The sequence below is a fragment of the Falco rusticolus genome, chromosome 5 (genome assembly GCF_015220075.1).
Source record: "Falco rusticolus isolate bFalRus1 chromosome 5, bFalRus1.pri, whole genome shotgun sequence".
In the NCBI taxonomy this organism is placed as follows: Eukaryota; Metazoa; Chordata; class Aves; order Falconiformes; family Falconidae; genus Falco; species Falco rusticolus.
In genome coordinates this window covers 66647841-66662240 of record NC_051191.1, presented here as the reverse complement: position 1 = coordinate 66662240, position 14400 = coordinate 66647841, and the positions used below count along the sequence as shown (strand labels likewise).

The 14400-nt window shown below is 42.4% G+C and overlaps 1 protein-coding gene across 5 annotated transcripts in view; it reads right to left on the bottom strand.

Annotated features, from left to right (window-relative positions):
- DENND5B (DENN domain containing 5B) overlaps positions 1–14400 on the bottom strand; it is a 118841-nt gene that overhangs the window by 66271 nt on the left and 38170 nt on the right. For 3 of the 5 annotated variants that reach the window (XM_037388961.1, XM_037388957.1, XM_037388959.1), the window contains exon 2: positions 3609–3674. The exons of the other annotated variants lie outside the window; for them this stretch is intronic. In XM_037388961.1, coding sequence (XP_037244858.1) covers positions 3609–3674 — 66 coding nt within the window. The remainder of the gene's footprint in view (positions 1–3608; positions 3675–14400) is intronic. 5 annotated transcript variants of the gene reach the window in all.

Here is a 14400-nt window from a genome sequence, read left to right as displayed (position 1 = left end):
TGTAAAAACACATTGCGCCTGAAAAATAGCCCCCAGTGATGACAGTCAACAACTAAATTGATTCATCTTCTGGTATTAGCACACAACTGTAAATGGGACTCCAGTAGCAATGTACATTAATCACGTCATTTACTGTTTCTACTGCCTGTGCTCACTTATAGGCACCAAAGACACTGGGGTAGGCTTTGCCCTGTGTGCTGGGCAAGCTCAGGAGAGCCCTGCTTCTAGCCCACCAAAGACATGGCATCTCAGGGAACGTGGCTCTGTGTGCTCAGATGGAATGGGACAGCAAACTGCATAGTTTTCACCTAAATAACTTCCACATACACCCGGAGGTGGAGGGTTACATACCCTGTAGCTTTACCTGTCTGTTCTGTTGCACAGCCTACGCTTGTGGTGGAGCAGAGCGGGTGGCTGGTACATGGTGCTAGGTGCTGTCTTGCCTTTAACCTGTTCTCCAGTGTTAGAGCAGCACTGGCAGGCTCTGGAATCATATCACACTGCACAGAGAGATTTGGGAAGGGGTCCTGGAAGGCCTCTCCATGGGAAAATATCCTCCTCTGCTAGTTTGGTGGCTCAATTACTGACTAATCCCATCAGGTAAAGTTGTACTTATCTCCAAGCTAGACCAAAACCTGCATCACTGGGGATATAAAAGCAGGGAAGTCCTTGATTTTTTTGCTGTTCTCGTTATTGAATATACTTCATCTCCTTTTCCCTATAAACGATCCCCCCATTTTGACGGGCAATACTCTGGCAGCATCTGGACCCAGTGGAGAAGAACAAGACATATTTGCCAATAAACTCAGGGTTTCAATCAGCTTTTGGAAAAGACAAATAATTTGCATGCTGCTGCAAATACTCGTGCAGTTTAGACGACAGACACATCTAAAAAAGTGTTGTTTATGAAGCATGAACATTGCTTTGAGAAATCCAGCTTCCCCAAACCAGCAGTAATGATGTCCTAGTAGGCTGACAACATGGATTCATTTTATCCAGAGAAGTAAATGGCACAAATAACTTACCTTTGCAGAGTCTCTGCAGGGTTTGCATTTTACTACTGTGGTTTTTTTAAAAAAAATAAATTAAAGGTAAAATACACACACAGAAAATACAATTTTCTCAATCAGGGATCACGAGACAAAAGAGAAGAGCCAAGAAACCACACTGGAGTAAATCAACAGGTCATTAGCTTGAAAGGACATGACATCGCACGCTCCATACAAAGCTGCCTCCTGGGAAGCCAGGCAGGGAAAGCTTTTAGAGGAGATGCATAATTTAGGAAAGAAACTGTATAAGCATATGACAGAAAGTAGCCTGCGTGTCAGGGTGAAATGTCATCGTTTGGCCAAACTAGCAGGAAACACCCCGACTCTCACCAAAATGAGATGAGAGACGTGGACTGTGAAGCCAGCTCCACATGGACAAGCAGCTGGAAAAGAACCACAGGGAGCAAAACCTTCTTGGCAAACGTGAGGGAAGGGATCTGGGCCAAAGGATACCTGATATTATCAGCTCTCAGCCTTGGTAGTTCTGAACTGCTGAGTCACATGTGGCAAATAAAATTTATTTAGCTGTTATCCTAGGCAAACAGTGAATTTTCATTAAGTCTACTACGTGCTTTTAAGTGCTTGCTTGCTAACTTCTTGAACAGGAGTAGCAAGGCACATTAAAAATGAAGCAAGTATCAAATGCAAATTGAATCCATATTCTAAAATATTAATGGCCAGATCACAGTACTATGAATACAGACAGAAGCATCGTACTTGATGTGTGGTACCTGTTCATACAAACAGTACATTTCATAGGGTAAGCTGCCTCTCAGAAGCAAATAAAAAAATTAGTTTTAAATTTAATCCCTTTGCTTTCAGGATATTAAAAAAATAATAATTCAAGAACTTCTCAAAAATTGTGGGTAAAATATGTCAGACTCAGGTTTCATTTCAATTGGGTACTACATCCTGTCTAACGGTACTTCTAAACGACTTGTGCTTTCCCTTTAAGGCACTAATTTTTAAAGGGACATTTAGTTTCAAATTAAAAGCAAATGGTGATTTGATGGATGCTTGATCCAGAAAAAACATGCTAATTTCATTTCAAAATGAAAAGATTTCTCAAAATTATTAAAAGCCTTAACTATGTTTTGGATGAAGGATACAATTACTAGGAAAATGCAGTTACAGTTGCAAAGTAAGGTTGTCAGTCACGATGGCTTTCATATGAGTGACGGTATTTAAAAATCTAGCCATCTTAAGGTTTAAGTAGACCTGTTTTAATTAATTATCACAGCTATAGAGGCTGTGTACCATATAGGCAGAGGCATCCTCCACCCACACCCTCTGGTCCAGGGAATGCGAGCTATCTTTTGCTCCTTCCAAGCTCTGGAACGTAGACAGGAATGCTTGTGACTACAGAAATAAAAATATCTTTTATTCCTTTAGAGGAATGTACTGGGAGCACGACTATGGACAGTACTGCACCTCATGGCAACAACCTCTTTGAAGGCTATTTCTAATTAGAAGTGTTCAGAGCATCCAGTTATGTTCTTTCCCTGCAGCCTGAACTTTGTTAAGCTTACCGGATAATTGGATGACCCTGCACGAGAAGCAAGTAATATACAAGGTGTGAGTGAGAAAACAACGTGGGAACAGGAGTAATAGTGCTTGGCTGGGAAGCAACAAAGCTGTTAATTGTCAGGTTCAGGAACCAGTTACTTTTAGTGCAGAAACCATGCTCTGCTGCTCTTCTTCTGTGCCTTACAAGACACCAAGGTGGCAGTGACAGGCTAGTAGGAGTTCAAGGACATTATCTCAAGGGTGCTATTTCTGACTATGTATTCTCATAATCTTACAACAGAGGAGAGAAATTATATGAAAGGGAGGACTGGGACAAGGCAGACAAAACAGTTTTCATTCCAAAATTCTAAAATCTGTGTTGCCTTTAAGATGGTTGTGACTTTTGGGGTGGCTGGGGAGGGGTCAGGGTCTAACCTACGTCTTGCATGTCAATATGTAAAGGAATTGGTGGATCATATTCAAGCGGGAAGCCATAGCAGGCTGTGTACGCTATCAATACATCTAAATGACTTGGCTTTTTTTTTTTAATGGGTGTATGTCTGTGTGGACCTCACTAATACTGCTATTTAAATCTAGACTGCAAAAGATGCTTCCTTGAGGTGTCAGAACCTTTAGGTCTCTGCAGCAGAAATTGGTGGAGCTAGACCTTCCATTACCCTTTGTTCACAAATCCACATAACCAAGCTTCGTTGGATTTCTGGGTAAGTGCCCTCTAACAGGGTCTCATGCAAGATATTTTTCAGTCTGTATCAAGCACACAAAGATCCAGCATATTGTATATCCACCAATATACCTGACACCACTAGTGGCATTTTGTTGGAGAGGGGAAGCACATCTGCCAAGAGAGCTTCAAGAAATAGAACTTAATTTACTAGATATTGATTTAAATTAGGTAAAAGAGTGGGAAAAGTCCAGGGGGGTTGGTTTTGGTTTTGAACTCTGGCCCTTAATTTGATTCAAGGGGAATTAGAAGACTGAAAATAAAGAGACAGAGAGGGCCTGGTGATTGTTTTGTCCTTAACCCCTCTTTACCTGAGGTTTTGTCTGCAGTATCTGAGTTCTTGCCATGGAGATCTGCTTCTAGCCATTTGTACAAGACTACACAACATAACAAACAGAGATAAAAAAAGCAAGTGTGAACAAAATGAAAAGATATATAAATGCACCGGGGAAGGGAAAAAATGTGAACCAGACATTAAACACTCCCCCTTGCAACCTTTCATTCCCCCACTACTGGCAAAGGGTAAATCCATGTGACAAATAAAACTCTCCACAACTGTATTACTATAAAGGTGTTGAACACAATGACAGATATTGCAGAAATACTTGCCAAAATTAGTAACAAGATTAAATTCTCAGTACTTCAAATAGCATGCTGCTGTACAGCGTCCCTATTATGAAAGACATCTTTGTTCATATATTGAGCCATTCCAGAATCTGTGAAACTCAGGGGGGAAAAAACACCAGTTCTTCAACTGGTGTAGAACTAAACCCATGAAGTTATATTTAGTATCATACTGTTGGCTATATTGTTACACCTTCAATCTGTACTGCATGCCATTTCCAGGACTTACTGAAGTTACCCAATACCTCTATTCATCATTTCTGTCTCATAGTAGGGACCAAAATTTGAATAAGCAAGCTACGTCTAGAACCTGAAGGAACAATCTTGTCTTCCTGTAACAGCTACCCCAGTAGGTACTTCTAATGGAAGAGCTTCCTGCTAGCATGTCTAACAGGTTTCTTCCAACTGGTTTTCTCATCTACAGAGAAACCAATATGTTTTCATAGATGCCATGGCATTCCTTCATCAAAAAAGTCCCATTCACACAATACGCAAAGGCATTACACAATCCTCCTCAAGTTAAATCCATTTTTATAAACCTGGAGCATATATTAAAGCTGCAATACCTTTGACCTCTCTGGTCATTCAGTTTCTAGGTGTAAATTCAAAGTATTTCCACCATGACCTCCTACTTGAGCGGTTAATCCAGGCTTCAGTTCAGAGGACCCAGATAATTCTGCCAAGGCTGTATTTTCTGGGAAGGCAGCCCTCTGCAGAGGGCACAGGAGTTCTTTCAATAAAGATTTTTAGATGTGAATTTTTATTTTAGGACAATTTTCTTGTTTCTTTATGAGGCACTTGAAGATAACCCACATTCAAATCTGCAGGATTATGTTTTTCCACTCCAGGTGTCTTAAGCTACTTCATTCTACTTTTGAGCTGTTTGAACTAAAATTTTGCATAAATATTTAAATTAAAGGAAACTAAACAAACAATTGCCAAAGCTGGAGACTCCCCCTGCGGATGGCCCATACCCATGTTGCCTTTACAAAGCTCTCTGCCAGGCTGTCCTCACAGCTCTCCCCAAAAGTCCTTTACAACATCATCAGTCAAAGAGAATTTGGCACCAAGCTTCTGTGGACTTAGTGACCACCTCTGCAATACGAAGAGTGAAAAGGAAAGACATAACTCATGAAGGGATGCATAACCAGATGGTCCCAGAAGCACCGGGACAGGTTCTGGTTTTGCTACCCATTTCAGTATTTTGACCATTTATCATCATCAACCATATGGCTAAACAGTCAGAGAAGTTATGTAAAATCTCCTGCACAAGAAGTCAAATGACAAAAGATCATTAACAGCGATATTAATACAGAGATACCAACACTGTTGTACAGCCTAATTCTTTATATAAACACAAGGCAATGGAATACGACTATTGCCGCAAATTAATTACACTTAGAAATGGCTCAATATTTCAAAAATCCTTTTCTAAAGGAAATTTTTTCACCTAAAAGAGTTATTCACAAGTCTAAATAAAGATGAAAAGGCTCTAATGTGAGTAGTTTAGTTTATCATTATCTTCCTTCTGACCTTGATTAAAATACCTATCTGCCTACAGAGTAACATTACAGCACAAACACTCTCAACTTCTTAAAATAGTCCCAAGTGCCAGCTGCCAACAGACCATCCCACCACACTAGCAAACAAGTATGAGTTACACATCCCTTTTACATAAAATTGCATCATAATCTTGTCAAATCCAAAAAGTCATGGTTTAAATTATGTCAGTTTGGGTGATTTTTTTTCAGTGGGGTGGGAGGAGTTTAATAAATAGGTACCCAAGGCACGGTATGCAATTACCTTGGAGTCTGTCCCCAGGTGCTGGAACCTATTAACAAGACACAGTAAGACTGGACCTACACTTATAAATATAGGGAATTTTTTACACCTCGGGCCTTTATTTTCTCTAGAAATCAACACGCGTGGAATTCACTCATTCTGTTGGTGCTGCCACACTGCCTTTCCAAGCACAGACTCCCAAGCCACTGCTAGGTGGTACACAGAAAGCGTGTCCCAGAAATCCTTGGTCTGTCCTGTTTATATAGAGCAAGTGGCATATTTGCTTTTTTATTGCGTTTTTATATTCAAATCTGCTTGAACACTTGACATGGAATGAATGAGCATTTTTACTAATAAAGAAAACAATTTGAGCAATGATTACAAGTTCATTTAAGTTTCATACATCATTATTCTTAAATTGCCTGCTAAGCTTTTGGTTAGTTACATAGCATAGGAAACTGAAGGGAAGCATAGCTACACAAGCACAGGAAATGGAAGGGTATGAAACCAAACCCATCTCTCAGTTCCCGGAAGAATATTGACAATGTTCAAGCAGAAGCAAAACACCAGCTCAGGTCCTTCAACATAGCAGGATGCCAAAGCCCGTCTGGCGAGGGGATCCCTGGCTTTGGAGCCACAGGCACCTGACTGCCGGCTTGGGCTGAACTGCCAAGGAATTGAGGACATTCTAGATGCCATCACGTCCTCTGCAAAGCTTGGATGGATTCCCGCTCATTGCAACACCCGTTTCTCAATCCTCATTTCATGTGTTCACCTCCCTCCATGGACTGAACACAGAATGAGGTATCCAGTCACTCCTTTCGCACAGGACGCATTTGACACTTGTGCTTTCTACTCATTTCAAGAGCAGGATCAAATTCAGAGGTACCTTATTTCATGTTAAAACATGGTGCCACACTCTCAGACAGGTTTTGGAAATAGGCACTCACAAACAATTTTCAATTCAAATGAATCTTAAAGCAGGTTTTGTCCTCTGCTCCACAGGGACACACGTGGTACAAGAGTCTTGTCTGAAGGTCTGCTTTATTACAATTGGTATTCCTGGAGATGAGAAAAGGGGGAGAAAAACCCACAAACCAACCCGCAAAGAACCAGAACCTGTCATCCTAAAAATCCCTCTACTGTTACTATTTAGGTTTGTGTATAAGAACGCAGGAAAGAGGGGAATTTTCCAGTAAATTTTGCTTTGGGACTTTTTTAGTACAAGAACAGGCAGCTTTATTCTTATATTACAGTGCATTCAGTTATCTTTTAAACTGAGCCATATTAAGATAAATTTTCTAAACCACTCTGCAGTGCACATAATATCACACACCAATATTAGCCTCCCTTGTCTCATCAGGATGGCAAGTTTCAGGTGTTCTGTTACTCAAAGTTAGAAGGTTTCACCAAAGCTGTGTTTATACAACAGGAAAGCGTGAATAAATTCACTGATAACACCTTCTGCCACCCTAATTAAGCTTGGCTTGCAAATCAGTACAAGAAAAGAAAGAAGCTTAACTTGGCCTGGACCACTTTCAGCACTAATCAACTTTGACATAAACGGAGCATGAAGATGCTTGAATAGTCAGCTACGCCTGATTTGGGGTTTTGCTTTATAGCAGCTTTCTTTTTACCCATCTCGCACAAGCTTGAGGCCTTGGCTCCCTGGACTTAGCTGGGCAATAGACTTCTCGGGTTTACAGGAACACCTTGCCTTCTCGTCTTCTCAAGAGCTGTCCCTTGCTGTGCTGAGCCACAAAGAGGATCCAAAGGACCCACGGTTGGATTTTCATCAGCACTCTCCAGAAGCACAGGCTGTGGTGACCAGAAGGAAGCTATCCCCAGTTTCTGAAGAAGCTTTTTCTTTTCTTCAAACAGCAAAATCCACAAGCCAGCGGTGGCACTCAAGCTGGCTACTTAGAACTCAGGTGTTCCCTGAGCAGGCACAGCCTCCTCACATCCCCTGAAGATCCAGCCCACACCTGCCAGGTTTAGACAACTCATTAGAAGTGGGTTAAAAGGTGGATTTAGAGAGGGTGCACCCAGACATAGCTTCTCACTGTACTGAGTTACTTTTTTTAGCACACCCTTTACAAGCAAAGAGTTACAGCAAGGCAATGCTCGCCTGTCAAAGGCTGCAGCTGCTGAGCTTTTGTGAAAACTTAGTTATAAGTGGGTTTGATGGGAAAAGGGTCTGACAAAGAAAGAACTTTGCTTCTTGTAGTCAGGAAAGCTCTTTCATCAGCATGAAGTATAAACACTCCCTTGTGTAGCACAAACTAATCTCTTTTAGGATTTTTTGAGAAACTGCTGTTTAAATTGCTGCCAATAAATAACTGTCCTTACGCCTTACTCTGAGAGGAAGCCTTCAGTCAGTTTTCAACAGCTGAATCCTTTCAGAAGGAGAAAAAAAACCAAAAGCTTCCTGCACACTGAAAAGTCATAAGAACCCACAGGCAAGGCCTGAAGTTACCAGAGCTCCCGAATGAGAAGGGTGGTGAGCAGGAATGAAGATGCAGGCAGACAAGGATCTGCTGCCCGCACAGCCATATTGGTCCCCAGAGCTGATGCTTCCACTTAAGAGCTGCCTGAGAAACCATTTCAGTTTGGAGATTGCTCTCAGCTGCTTCAGCCCAGCAGTACTACAATAATTGGAGATCAGCATGTTGCTGCAAATGCTTCCACTGTGGGCAAACCTGCCACTGAAGCAACGAGACATCCATACAACATGCTGGATGACACAGTTCTTCCTAGCTTTGAAAAAGCAATGGAGTTTTGTCAACTAAAAGCATCAGAACTTTGTTAAGAGGCAAAAATACCATCAGATTGAAAGAAAGATCAGTTCTTGTAACTCTTCAGTTAAAATACCGCTTCTGCCATGAACATCTTTGCAAGAACCTACATGTCTTGGTCAATACCACCTGCATTTAGAAATTGTTTGAAGAACAGGCTGCTACCAGTGAGTTTACCCAAGGGATCATTAAGAAGCTGTCAGCGCACAGGAATTGCACATCTAAGCCACATGAAAAATAGCAGTTACGCTTAAGTAAATCTTAAGTAAACCATGACAGCGTTAGGTTTTTTCATTGCAGCAGAGCTATATATATCTCAGACAAAGCATAAACAACCAGATTTAATTTATGCTTTATCACTGCTGACCATTCTGTGGCCAGTTTCCAAGTATACTGAAAATACAGAGAGCTGAAATCAAGACTCAGTCCCCATGCCACAGTAGTGTTACCATTCAAATCCAAAGGCATGGACCAATGCTAATTTCTGGATCCAAACTAGACTCCAGATGGAAAACTCAAAGCACAGCAGTGTTTCTACCATGCCTCTAGGTTTAGTTCCAATCCTTTCTAAAGGGGAGTCCAGAAACAAAATCCTTTGGCTTCCCTTAATGCCTTGGTGAGTATCGTGCCAAAGCATCTCTGTAAAGGTGGACCTCAAATGAGGCGGCCAGAAAAATAATTGTCTCTGTGTTCAGCTCACAAATGCCCCTGCACCTCAGACCCTTTCTTCCCTTGTCCCACTCATCCCCACAGATGTCTGGAAATGAGTGTGATTCTGCAGGTGTGTTCCTAACCTTCATGCCTCAAAAATGCCACTTCAAGGCATCTATCACATTTCCTCTCAGGTGAATTTTGGGGTTGCTTGCTTTCCCAACAGCCCAGCCTCAAACCCCAGGATACACCTTCCACTGCCATCAACAAGATCTCTTAAAGAACACAGGTAAAGTCCCACAAAATGATCAAAAGGGGTCAGTGCAAAGGGCTCTGTATCTTAGAAGTCTCTCCTTTGTCAAAGCTCAGCAATGAAAATCAGTGTCTTGCCCCCTCTCCTCTCAAATTTCCGCTGCCCCTCCAGTAAAAATCCCTCTGTAGAGCAGTAGATACCCATGTGAAAACAGTATATGCTTTAGGAGTGTTTTGAGACCGTAAAGGTAAAAAGACCCTGGAGAGCCACAAAAGGGAACAGGGAACATCTCCTGGCCTGAAACAGGGTTGGAAAGAGCCAGTGGGACTCTGAAATGGGAGCTGGAGAGAGGCACATAAAGGAGAGAAAGAAATCCAAGTCCACTTTTATCCGAAGTGCCTATTTTGCCCATTATTTTAGCACCCTGCTAGTAGACATGGAAGCAGCAGAGAACAGAGATCTAAATAACCCTAAAATTACTTGGCATTTGAGCAAGTGTTTCCTTTCTACCACTAATCCATTCATCTCTTAGTGCCTGGATCCCAGGTTGACTGGCATGCTAAAAAAAACATAGGTAGAACACATGTAATTGCTCCTCTAATTTTTAAATAGGCGTGAGTTGTCACTGACTATGGAGAGGCTACTTCAAAACCAAGACAGACAGAGCCACCTCAACCAGACACAAGAGCCCTCCTGGCCATTGCACACAACTGTTATTTCTGCACGAGATACATTGCAGTATTTTACACTTTCCTTTCACGCAAAGGATGATTTTATAGAGTTAAATAGAATGCTTCACATAATGGAGCCATATCACGCTGTTTTGGAGACCTCAGTAACTGTTTGAGCATACACGGAGTATTTCATACTGAGCAGATTAAGGCTGGATTAGGCACAGACCACACCGTGGCTGAACTCACTGTAGTACTGTTGTAGTTTAAACCCAGCCGGCAACCCAGCACCATGCAGCTTCTCGCTCACTGCCCCTCACCCAGAGGGATGGGGAAGAAAATCAGAAAGGAAGGTAAAACTCAAAGGTTGAGATAAAAACAATTTAATAGGTAAAGCAAAAGCCACACATGCACGCAAAGCAAAGCAAGGAATTAATTCACCACTTCCCATTGGTGGACAGGTGTTTGGCCAACCCCAGGAAAGCAGGGATCCATCATGCCTAATGATTACTCGGGAAGACAAACACCATAACGCCAGCTGTCCCCACCTTCCTCCTTCTTCCCCCAGCTTATATACTGAGCATGACATCATATGGAATGGAATATCCCCTTGGCTAGTTCGGGTCAGCCGTCCTGGCTGTGTCCCCTCCCAGTTTCCCATGCCCTCCAGCCCTCTGGCTGGCAGGGCCCAAGGAACCGAAAGGTCCTTGACTTGGTATAAACATCATCCAGTGACAACTAAAACCATCAGTGCATTATCAACATTGTCCTCACACCAAACACAGCACTGCACCAGCTACTAAGAAGAAAACTAACTCTATCCCAGCTGAAACCAGGACAAGTACCTACAGTCTCTGTGACAATACTAAGGTCTGGGACGTCTAATAAATGCAGGGAAGTGCATACAAAAGGAAACAGAATTAACAAAACATATGGCTATAGCAATGTGATTCTGAAAAACAACGGTGTCTTGGTGTGACAGTGTAGGACAGCTAAATCTGAGCACCCTGTTACAGAAAACAAGAGCATAATAATAATTTTGCAAGGAGAAAGTTGTTATTCCTTCAAATCAAGACAGGAGAGAGTTGTTTATGATGTGTAAGGATAGGTTTCAATAGTGCCCACTCACTTTGCTTATAAAACATAAGCCTACCAACTAAAGAGCGCTATTGTATGTGAGAGAGAGCACACACATAATGTATTCACAGCCACATGCATGTGCACACCGTCTCTCCCCCAAGGAGAGGGGGCTGGCAGGAACACTCAGTTACAGGTTCAAAGCTGCCTCTGCACCTGGGGCTCCTCCCAGCCTCACAAAATGGCCCAAGCAACAATAGAGACAGTCCTCAAACCTGGACACCAGCTGTCTCATCACTCCTCGCCACACCGAGGAAGCATCAGGAGTTCCTGCATCGCTCCCATGGGATTAGAATTCCCATCTCAAATCAAACAGGATCTACACATGCCAGATTAAAGAGATGCAGGCATTTGCATACCTCTTCAGGGTTTGACAGGTTTCTGGTGATTTATTCTGCCACATGCAAATACACAGAGAGCATCCCTGATGAATACTTCCTCAATGCAAAGGTTAACAGGTCTGTGTGTGCTGGATTAAATATTTACATTAAGGAAGCAAGGGGGTTTTTTTGATACTAGCATAGAAAGCACACACAAGAGGAAAGACCCAAACTATAAATATTTGTGACAACAAATTATGCAGATCTCAGCAGTTACACAGCTGTTAGCAATAAGCTGAGCAGAGGATAGCTGAGCACAAGTACTACTGGATATTTGCTTAAATAAAGCCTGCAGTTTTATTATCAGGCTGAAAAAAATGCCTTCTTGTAAAGGACTGTAAGATGATTCACTAATATTAGATTACCACAGACTATAATGAATATTTCAAGGGCTTCACATGTACACAGCAAATCAGTCCAATGGGGCTGGTCTTCAAGTCGTCACAAGAATAGGCGGTGCATGTTGAGAACAGAATTCTCCTTTGAAATCACAAAGACTATGTATGTACATGAGATTAAAGGAATCTGAGTGCTCGCATACATCCTACAGCTGCAAATTCAAGGGTCACAAAAGAATTACAAAACATTCAGGCTTCTAGCTAAGCTTATTTATAAGCCAAAACAACAAAATTTCAAAAATACACTCATTTTGCCTCTGAAAAAGGTTGCTTGTTGAAGTAGGACTCCACCCCTGGCTTTGAATTCAGCAAGGTCTATTCTGTTTATACCAATATGACAGCCTGAATGTGACTTATTTTAATACAGAAATATGAAACTGCAACCTGATTCTGTATTTTCTGGCATCAGAGTATCAATTTATAAACAGCCTGCGGAACTCTTTGTTCTGGTGGTGCTTCTGGTTAGCCCCTTCCCAAATTAATCCTTCCCCAAAGAAATACCCTTTTGCCACCTGTCCCAGAGATCCAAACTCTTTGGTATGCCTGTCCAGGCATCTTCCTCACATTTCCCACTTCCTTTCTTATACTGGTGCTTCCCAACACAGCTGGTTTAGGCTGCAGGTTAGCGCTGAGCCCATTTCATTCAGGTCCTTAGCACTGTCCACTTGGCAGTGAGGGTGGAGGATGCAGTGGTAACAATCCCGCAAGGGCACTGTCCCACATCACCTTCCCACCTCTCCATCACTTCATCCGTGCCTAAAGAGCTGATGGATTTTGATACAGCCTGCAGGGGTAGATCTTGAGCAGCTGACTTCATGGCAGCAAAACCCGAGCCCCATTTGGGTACAGCTCCTTCTCCAGTCTGGATCAAAGTGCAGTCACCCTACCCAAACGATAACACGCAAACTCACATGACTCCTCAATAGTCATCCAGGTGGACTCTCTGACACAGGTTTGCACTTTCTTAGGTAAATGACAGAATTGCTTCATCTCTCTGAACTGTCGGGGCATGTTGAAGAAGCCATAATCAACGTTGTCTAATATAAACTATGTTTCTTAAGCCTTGTAGTTTCTGCTTTGAAAATGCATTTAATCCCAACATTGTGTCAACTTGTAGAAACAAAAGCACTTATTTCAATATGTGTTCTGTCCTGACAGAAGGTCAGTTTTTCCCTTTCTCTAACCTTTCTTTTACTTAATATTTTGGAAATTGTGATCTTCTGAGAAAGAATATATCCTATGCAATTGTAGTTCAGCAAGCAAGCTACAGCAGAAGTGCATTCCAATCACAAAATAGCACAAAGCTTTGCAAAGGTCCCCAACAGAAAATCTCTGCAATGGCTTCTAAGAACAATCTACACCTGTAGTAAGCAGAAAAAGGGGGAAGAAAATTGCCTGAATTCCTCTGCAGCTTTAACCTCAGTGGCTACAACAGAAAAAAAGCTGCAATGGATTATTTCTTAATGTCAAGCCAGTGTCAGCTCAGCCCCACACAATTCCCAGGCTGTAACTCTGCAGTGAAAGCATTAAATCATCCACACAGCCTTCAGCAAGTGGCAGGCTACCAGCCCAAGGGGTAGGCGCTGCAGGAAGCCGCAGACACCCAGCAGTGGCACCAATGCTTCAGGGACCACAAGCAGCTCCTGGCTCCTTTTCTCACCTCTCCTTATTCCCAGGCCTGCATCCAAGCTTTTGGCTCACCAGCCTAGGCATTTCCAATGGGGAACCGCATGGGTGAGCTGAGCCAGCTGAAGCATACCCGAGGGAGGGATGGAGGGATGAAAAACAGAGGGGAATGTGCTGTCTGCAACCCCCCAGCTGGATTTGCCTCTCCATCCAGTTCATCACACCTGTACAAAAGCTGCAGGAGGGTGGGAAACAGTAGGTGAAGGAGAGCAAAAGGAAGGATCACTGCACATGCTGGCACTTCTATCCAGAGCAAGGGAATACATTCAAAGTCCAACAAATAACACAATGCCTCAAAAACTGAAAAAAACGGGCTGCACATCTACAAAATGAACTTATAAGCACCAGCCTGCCCATCTCACAGAGTACAGGAAAAGCTGGGCAATACAATAGTAGTGCACTATGGCAAGAAGCATAAATGTGCATGTGCGTGCATTTTTTTTAACGTATTATACAATTTATACTATTTTAAGCAGAAGAAAAGCTTTTGACCACAGCTTCTTTTCCCAGCATTATTCAGAAAGCAAAACTCCCAAGTCAGATCATGAACTTGGAAACTGCTGCACCTCCAGACATTTCGAGTCAAGCTGTCCCTTTCTTCAAACCCCTGATCTTTGTGAGCTGGACACATATAAAACTTGAAACCCACACACGGTCCTTAAGATGGAGAAAGGAGTTGCACCAGGTCAAATTTTCCTGAAGAGCCCTTCTCCTCGGATGTGAATA